Here is an 8969-nt window from a genome sequence, read left to right on the forward strand (position 1 = left end):
GGGTCAGTCATCATACATCATGTTACAATAACAATAATAATTAAAGCCGCAAGCGGCCTTGGCGGGCCCTCGCACCTGCGGCCCGGGGGGCATGGCACATCGCCCTGCCCTAATACACCCCTACCTGTGAAAAACGGATGAAGCGTAACAATTTTCTGACAAGTATGAGGAAGGTGAAGGCGTCATTGTCGTAGCACTGCTGTCTTGTCCACTTCCCCTCTCGGTATCCCTTTGCATTGCCATTTCAATCATATAGAGGCGCATGCAAAATGGACGCATGCAAAAAATGTAGTCTGAACGACATTCGTTTCACGAGATAATAAAGAAAAACTAATTAGCATGAATTAGCATTCAAAATTAGCATTAACATTGTCATGATTAGCGTGTTGCTATGACCCACTTAAAAAAAATCTGTACGACTTTCAATTCCTAAGATATTGAAGAATGACACTTTTCCTGCAGTTCCTTTGCCTACCACATGGTGGCGCTATACCTTATCTAGAAGAGTTAGTATTCATTATGTGCATACATGTGTGCGCTTGCACTGTTTTAAAACACTCCAAACTGAAATTGTGGCCAACTTCCTGTTTTAAAATGCCAAAAATGTCAAAATATCTCACTTCCTGTTGGGCGTGGCCATATCGTTGTATAGACTTTATTGTGCGCCTTAGTGAGATACACAACTTAAAAAAAGTCCCGAGTCTGTAGCTCAAAGTAGATGTTGGCTCCGCCCCTAAATGTATTTGGGGGCGTGGTCTCCATTTCAGGCATATACACAAGTTAGTATTCATTATATGCATACATGTGTGCGTTTGCACTGTTTTAAAACACTCCAAACTGAAATGGTGGCCAACTTCCTGTTTTAAAATGCCAAAAAAGTCAAAATATCTGACTTCCTGTTGGGCGTGGCCATATCGTTGTATGGACTTTATTGCTCGCCTTATTGAGATACACAACTTAAAAAAACTCCCGAGTCTGTAGCTCAAAGTAGATGTTAGCCCCGCCCCTAACCTTATATGGGGGCGTGGCCCCCATTTCAGGCATATACAAAAGTTTATAGTCATTATATGCATACATGTGTGAGTTTGCACCGTTTGAAAACACTCCAAACTGAAATGGTGACCAACTTCCTGTTTTGAAATTAGATACCTAAATTCATCGAGCGGCCATATTGTCAAATTACGAGATATCAAAAATTCCTTCGCAATTTGTCATCGTCAATGCCTTGAGCTCATGTACAGCAAATATAAAGTGAGTGTGATGTATGGTTTAGGAGGAGTGTTTCAAATCCCATTACATGTAAATTTGGAAAAAGCCCAATTATCTCACTTCCTGTTGGGCGTGGCCATGGCATTGTATTGACCTTTTAGGTTCGTCTTATTAAGATACACCCCCCCAAAAAATTTCGAGTCCGTAGCTCAAACTATATGTTGGCCCCGCCCCTATACGCGTTAGGGGGCGTGTCCTCGTCCCCGTGTTCCAGCCCGACCCGAGCTTCCGGTTCTGAGTAGCGGTCATCATGTCCAATCAACCTGCAAAAGGGCAAGTCACCAAGTGCTTCCCAGACAAAATGGGCAGCCCGAACGTGGATGAAAAAGAATAATAATAATAATCCGAGCAAGAACAATAGGGCCTCGCGCCTTCGGTGCTCGGGCCCTAATTATGTGTGTGTGTGTGTGTGTCAGACAAGAGCACATGTCACCTGGGCAAAGGTATGTTCTGTGACATATTATGTGTGTGTGCTCACATGTGTGCCTGCTCGCATGCTTGTAGTAAACTGTGGCTGTTACATTGGTCTCGCTGTTCCAGAGTCATGTCACAGAGACCAGAGTCATCTGCACAGAGCTCAGTGTCCTTGAAGAGTGACTGGTCAAAAGATCGAGGACAACCAAACTTCAGACTGGAGCACTCACCTGAGAAAAGGTCTGTTACATAACATATAATAATTGTGTGTCTGTGTCTGTGTGTGTGTGTGTGTGTGTGTGTGTGTGTGTGTGTGTGTGTGTGTGTGTGTGTGTGTGTGTGTGTGTGTGTGTGTGTGTGTGTGTGTGTGTGTGTGTGTGTGTGTGTGTGTGTGTGTCTGTGTGTCTGTGTGTCTGTGTGTGTGTGTGCAAGTGTATGCAGTTGATTGTGTTTTGTGTTTGTTTTGTTTGATTTCTAGATGGAAATCTCTAGTCGTGTACTGAGTTACAGTGATGATTAATGTGTTGCACCACTGAATGTGCTCATTGGAACACTGGAAGTGTCTCCTCTACTGGTTGTGCCAAGGGTCAAACCCAGACAGGGTGAAATAGCATTTAGTCATTATGCTGCCAAATACAGGAACCAGCTTCCTGTCCAAATTAGAACTGGCCCAAAAGAAATTGACAAAAATCTATCTAACACAATATAGTGTTTCCTCTCTATTTCGTGCGTGTGTTACATGCACCCCTCTGTTCCAAAGTGTCATGTCACAGAGACCAGAGTCATCTGCACAGAGCTCGGTGTCCTTGAAGAGTGACAGGTCAAAAGGTGGAGGCCTTCCAAACTTCAGTTGGACATCTACAATGAGGTATGACAAGCCCCTCCTACAGTCCTCAACACCACGTGTGTCCAGAAATGTCTTCTGTTGATCGAGTTAACCAAATGTAGTGAGGAAATGGTAACGCTAAGAGAAGCAGAGGGCAGCCCGTTACAGTCCAAAAAGGTCTTCTGTTGATCGAGTCGACCCAATGTAGTGAGGAAATGGTAACGCTGCTCTCGCTTGAAGAGAAGCAGAGGGCAGCCCGTTACAGTCCAAAAAGGTCTTCTGTTGATCGAGTTAACCCAATGTCTGTCCCAGCTCCCTCACTAGAAGATGAGATCCTCTTCTTGTTGAACATAATAACTCACCTTGATCCTTGACAAAATTTGCTTTCAGGAACACTGCTTTGGATTAACGTTACTTTAACAGCTAAAATATACTTCCCACTCCTATACTGAGGTATCATAAGCAGCATTCCCCGGGATGACTGAGGTACCCTGAATAGCATCACCAAAATACATGTATTTATATTTCAAGCTGCCCTGCTGTTCTGCCCCTGGTGGTAATGCGAGCAGCATTCCCACTACTGCCCGGGTGACTGAGGTACCCTTAACATTCCTGCTGAGGTACCCTGAGCATCATGGTTTCCCGGGTTGACTGAGGTATCCTGAGCATCACTGTTGCCCTGAACAACACTGCTGAGGTACCCTGAGCATCACTGTTACCTAGGTGAATTCAGAGTGCATCTCTTCTCCTCATGGAGCTTGTCTGCCACCCTGCTCACACGTTTGGATTGAGGAGAAAGACACTTCATTGTGTGCCCTGCATGTGGAGAGTATCTTCAGATATGATTTGTTTTATTTCTAGAAAGCAAAAGAGGAGTCTTAAAACAGTCAGCAGTGGTCAGACTGAGCAGCAGGATCTAACTCAAGTATTCCAGGTAAGCTGATGTACATGTGAAGTGGGATTGCAATGGACAAAGTTGTTACTGTAGTTATATATTCGGTGACACTTTACAATAACCTTCCGCTATAAATTTAATGAATGGTTTGTTGTGCACTATTATAAGCATTGATATATCATCATCAGAATAAGGTTATTGGTATATCATCATTAGAGGAAGGTTATTGATATATCATTATCAGAGGAAGGTTATTGGAAAGTTTTACAGGCTATTCTTTACTGTAGTGGATACACAATGCTGTAGAATAAACCCGGACGCTTGTCATGAACTCACATACTCAAAAGTTGTGGAACAAATTGGCTCGTTTTTGTTGTCCACCGAAGACAATTGGGTTTGAGACATATGGGTCGGCAGAGCGGTAGTTGTCCCTGTCCCAGGGTCTTTTATGCTTTGAAAGGTCTTTGTTCCAGGCCTGGCCAAAGTAGACAGGCCCTGCATCAAATGATGATGTGAAAAACCCGATGATGTTGAGAAGCTCATGTGTCTTGTACTTCAGGCACTTGAGAAGAAGATCATCACCTTTGTGAAGAACGAGCTGCAGAGATTGAGGAGGATTCTTGATCCAGATTACGAAGAGTCCTTTGAGAGGAGAGAGGAAGATGAGATTGATGCCAGAGAAGGGGCTCTCAAGATGGCACTACACTTCCTATGGAAGATGGACAGGGGGGATCTGGCTAACAAAATGAGAGAAAGTAAATGCCCTCTTGTTTCTGGCATGTCCAAGTATTTGCTTAAATTATGTAACATTAGTATATTAATGCAAATTAATATTTTGTGCCTCTAAGTGATAGACCATTAGTCTGATTCTTGCTAGATCTGTTTAGCTTAGTACCGTTTTGTAAACTCTTCCCACTAGGTTTAGTGAGTGTGTATAGGATTTGTTTCTAGAAGGCATGGCTTTACCTACCATTTGCCTATCCTTGCCACCAAACCTGCCTTCAAAACAGTTCTCTCTTCATCGTCTAAAACCATCAATAGTTTTTGCTACTTGACTACTCATGCCCCCAGTTAGGACTGTGAGGGACTACATATGCCTGATGAGAGCCAGGCTGGTGCCTAATCATGTGTTTTAGCATTTTATTCAGACAATATTAAAATTCCTTTAGCAGTTGTCAGTGTGACATTAGTTGGTTAACGTTTCAGTATGTATTTTGTTTGTGAAACAGATGAACTGGATGTACTTTGTCAGGCTGAACTGAAACGAAATCTCAAGACCAAATATCGGAAAGTGTTTGAAGGAATCCCCAAGCAAGGAAGCTCAGCTCTACTGGAAAAGATCTATACAGAAATCTACATCACAGAGGGAGGAAGTGGGAAGGTAAATGAGGAGCATGAAGTCAGGCAGATTGAGTCCAAATCCAAGACATCAGCTGGACAGGAGAAACCAATCAAATGCAGTGACATATTTAAACCCTTACCTGGTCAAGACAAACCAAGCAGAAGGGTGATGACAAAGGGAGTAGCTGGCATCGGCAAAACCGTGTCCATTCAGAAGTACATCCTGGACTGGGCTGTAGGAAAAGACAACAAAGAGATCCACTTCATTTTCCCTTTGCCTTTTCGGGAGCTCAACCTCTTGAAAGACAAACAATGCTCTTTGATGGATCTTCTTCACCACTTCTTTCCAGAGCTGAAGCAGTTGACCTTTTGCAACCAAGAGAAGTACAACATACTGTTCATCTTTGACGGTCTGGATGAATGTCGACTCCCACTGAACTTCCAGAAGAATGAAAGTTGGTCTGATGTGGCGGCTGTCACATCACTGGATGTGCTCCTGACAAATCTGATCAAGGGCAATCTGCTTCCCTCTGCTCTACTTTGGATAACTTCCCGACCAGCAGCAGCTAATCAGATTCCTCCTGAGTGTGTTGACCTTGTCACAGAGATACAAGGCTTCAATGACGCACAGAAGGAGGAGTACTTCAGGAAGAGGATCAGTGATGAGACTCTTGCAAGCAGAATCATATCTCACATTACATTATCAAGGAGCCTCCACATCATGTGCCACATCCCAGTCTTTTGCTGGATCACTGCTTGTGTTCTTGAGATGATTCTCAGCTCTTCAGAAGCAAAACGGCTCCCAAAGACTTTGACGGAGATGTACACATTTTTCCTGATCTTTCAAACCAAACAGAAGAGCCAAAAGTATGAAGATGTGCATGACCATGAGCCACAATGGAACCAGGATCTCATCCTTGACCTTGGGAAGCTGGCCTACAACCAGTTGGAGAAGGGAAATCTGATCTTCTATGAAGACGACATGAGAGGGTGTGGCATTGATGTCAGAGAAGCAGCAGTACGTTCAGGTGTCTGCACCCAGATCTTCAGAGAAGAATCTGGAATCTTTCAAGCAACAGTGTTCTGCTTTGTCCACCTGAGTATCCAGGAGTATCTTGCGGCTCTGTATGTGTTTCTGATGATGGCAACCCAAAAGAAAGATGTGCTATCCAGACACCAAACTCTATCTAGGGAAGAATCCATGACCACCTTACACAAGAGTGCTGTGGACAAAGCTCTATGGTATAAAGACGGCCGCTTTGACCTCTTCCTCCGTTTCCTTCTTGGTCTCTCTCTGGACTCCAATCAGACTCTCCTGCATGGCCTACTGCAAAGAGGACAGAAGCAGACTGGCGATGATGAAACAATCAGTTACATAAAGGAGAAGATCAGGGAGGCCCCTTCATCAGAGAGGGTGATCAACCTCTTCCACTGCCTAAATGAACTGAATGACCACTCCTTAGTGGAGGAGATCCAGAGCTTCCTGAGTGCAGGGACACTTTCTGAATCCCAGCTCTCACCTGGCCAATGGTCAGCTCTAGTGTTTGTGCTGCTGACATCAGACCAGAAACTGGATGTGTTTGACTTGAAGAAGTACGTCAGATCTGACGAAGGTCTCCTGAGGCTGAAGCCAGTCGTAGAGGAATCCCAAACTCTCCTGTAAGTATGATGGCAGTGAGTACATTTCAGACAAGAGGTTACTGTTTAAAACATGTGACGATGAGTACTCTTCAGGCAAGAGCTTATTAACTGATTTAATTACTGACTGAATAGGGCAGTCATGGGTAATAGGGCAGCCATGGGTAAGCGGTTAGGGTGTCAGACTTGTATCCCAAAGGTTGCCGGTTCGACTCCCGACCCGCCAGGTTGGTGGGGGGAGTAATCAACCAGTGCTCTCCCCCATCCTCCTCCATGACTGAGGTACCCTGAGCATGGTACCGTCCCGCTGTACAGCTCCCTTGGGGCACCATTAAGGGCTGTCCCTTTGCACGGGTGAGGCATAAATGCAATGTTGTTGTGCGCAGTGTTGGGACTTGGAGTTTCCCAATGGGCTTTCACTATATGGTTTTAATTTGTTTTCTCTTCCCCAATTCCAGGCTTGATAGCTGTAGTCTCAGTGAAACAAGCTGTACAACACTGGCATCTGTCCTCTGCAACGCATCCTCAAAGGTGAAGAACTTGGACCTCAGTGGCAATAGCATTGGAGAAGTTGGAGTCACAGAACTTTGTAGTGGATTGAAAGATCCAAAGTGTGGTTTGGAAACAGTCAGGTAAGACATGGTCAGTAATTATTAATTGTTTGGTTTGATTAATCAATTTATAGATACGGAAAAAAAGCAGTGAAAGACAACAGTGATTTTCTATGTTGTAGCTCATCCCAGTAGCTTAGTTATTTGTATAAGGAATGTTTAGCAACTCATTATTTTTGCATTTATGTAATATATCATTAATCCCGGTAGGTCAGTATAAGAAATGTTCCATAACATGGTGGAGTTTAAGACTGTAAAAAATAAGAGAGAAATTTTAAGAGAGCTTTAAGGTCAGGCATCAACAACAGATTCTTGCAAAATGTCAGACTGTGACTTTGACAAGTGTGTGATTTATGTCTTACTGAAGAGTGCTGATAGCTGAGTATAAGGAATGCTTCATAATATGCTGGGTATTCTGATGACCAGAGTAATAATGTAATAGCAGTCTGCATTCAGACAACGTGCTTTAAGATCTCTGTTCTAGAGTGATGTTCTAGCTCTACTCCAATACTGTAAAATGAGAATGCTTAAGAATATGGAAGATATCTTTATGATGAGAGCCTATTTAGAACTAAAGCACACCTCTGATGGTTTTGTAAACTATGTGGAATAGTCTAGAGTGATTCTAATTCAACCCAGTCGTAGGAATGTTAAGTAATATGTTAGAGATGTTAATGATTTGAGCACTAAGAGGGGTTTAATGTCATCAACAACAGACTCCTCTCTTCTCCAGACTGTCAGGCTGTGGTATAACAGGGGAAGGATTTGCTGCTAAATATTGTATTGGACATGTTGATGATATTATGTGATAATATGGCTCTATTCTTCGATTCTCCAGGTGGTCATGATAATATTATGACTGATGATTCTCCAGGTGGTTAGACTCAATATGTGATAATATGGCTCTTCTATTCTCCAGACTGTCAGACTGTGGTGTAACAGGAGAAGGATATGCTGCTAAATAATGTGTTGGACATGTTGATGATATTATGGTTATATTAATATGGCTCTTCTATTCTCCAGATGGTCAGACTGTGGTGTAACAGAAGAAGGATATGCACGTTGTTGTGTGTGTAACCTGCTGAATAAAGTGTTGGTGGACATGTTGATGATCAGTTGATAATCTATTCTCCAGCTTGTTAGACTGTGGTGTAACAGGAGAAGGGTTTGGTGCTAAATAATGTGTTGAACATGTTGATTATCATTGATAATATGGCTCTTCTATTCTCCAGACTGTCAGACTGTGGTGTAACTACTTTGTAGAATAGGATTTGCACATTGTAACAGGACAAGGATTTGCTGCTAAATAATGTGTTGGACTTGTTGATGATAATATATGATAATATGACTATTCTTCTATTCGCCAGGTGGTCAGACTGGGGTGTAACCTGCTACATAATGTATTGGACATGTTGATGATGATATGCTCTTCTCTTCTCCAGATTATCAGGCTGTGGTGTAACAGGAGAAGGATATGCTGCTAAATAATACTCGTCATGTTGATGATGATAAGTAATAATCAGACTCTTCTATTCTCCAGATTATCAGGCTGTGGTGTAACAGGAGAAGGATATGCTGCTCTGGCCTCAGCTCTCCAATCAAATCCCTCATCACACCTGGAGGAGCTGGATAATATGTGATAATATGACTATATTCTTCTATTCTCTAGGTGGTCAGACGAAATATGTGATAATATGACTCCTTTATTCTCCAGATTATCATGATGTGGTGTAACAGGAGGATGATTTGCTGCTAAATAATGTGTTTATCAGTGATAATGTCACTCCTCTATTCTCCAGATTATCAGGCTGTGGTGTAACAGGAGAGGGATATGCTGCTCTGGCCTCAGCTCTCCAATCAAATCCCTCATCACACCTGGAGGAGCTGGACCTGAGAGGAAACGACCCTGGACACTCTGAAGTGAAGCTACTTATTGATTTATTACAGGATCCTGCCTGTAAACTACAGACACTGA

General features: G+C 43.0%; 1 protein-coding gene and 1 pseudogene across 1 annotated transcript; both read left to right on the forward strand.

Moving 5' to 3' along the window:
- The first annotated feature begins 3897 nt into the window (after window positions 1-3897).
- On the forward strand, window positions 3898-6615 carry LOC134437287 (protein NLRC3-like). The gene is made up of 2 exons (XM_063186783.1): window positions 3898-4159; window positions 4634-6615. The coding sequence occupies exons 1-2, from the start codon at window positions 3946-3948 to the stop codon at window positions 6406-6408; spliced, it is 1989 nt and encodes a 662-aa protein (XP_063042853.1). The 5' UTR covers window positions 3898-3945; the 3' UTR covers window positions 6409-6615.
- A 698-nt stretch (window positions 6616-7313) lies between these two features.
- The window catches only part of LOC134437459 (NACHT, LRR and PYD domains-containing protein 1 allele 2-like), a 60600-nt pseudogene continuing 58944 nt past the window's right edge, over window positions 7314-8969 (forward strand).

The sequence above is a fragment of the Engraulis encrasicolus genome, chromosome 21 (genome assembly GCF_034702125.1).
Source record: "Engraulis encrasicolus isolate BLACKSEA-1 chromosome 21, IST_EnEncr_1.0, whole genome shotgun sequence".
NCBI classification, from domain to species: domain Eukaryota; kingdom Metazoa; phylum Chordata; class Actinopteri; order Clupeiformes; family Engraulidae; genus Engraulis; species Engraulis encrasicolus.

Coding starts and splice junctions, on each gene's coding strand:
- LOC134437287 (XM_063186783.1), top strand. CDS start 3,946: ATGTGTCTTGTACTTCAGGCACTTGAGAAGAAGATCATCACCTTTGTG. Junction 4,160..4,633: donor GGCTAACAAAATGAGAGAAA/GTAAATGCCCTC, acceptor TTTGTGAAACAG/ATGAACTGGATGTACTTTGT.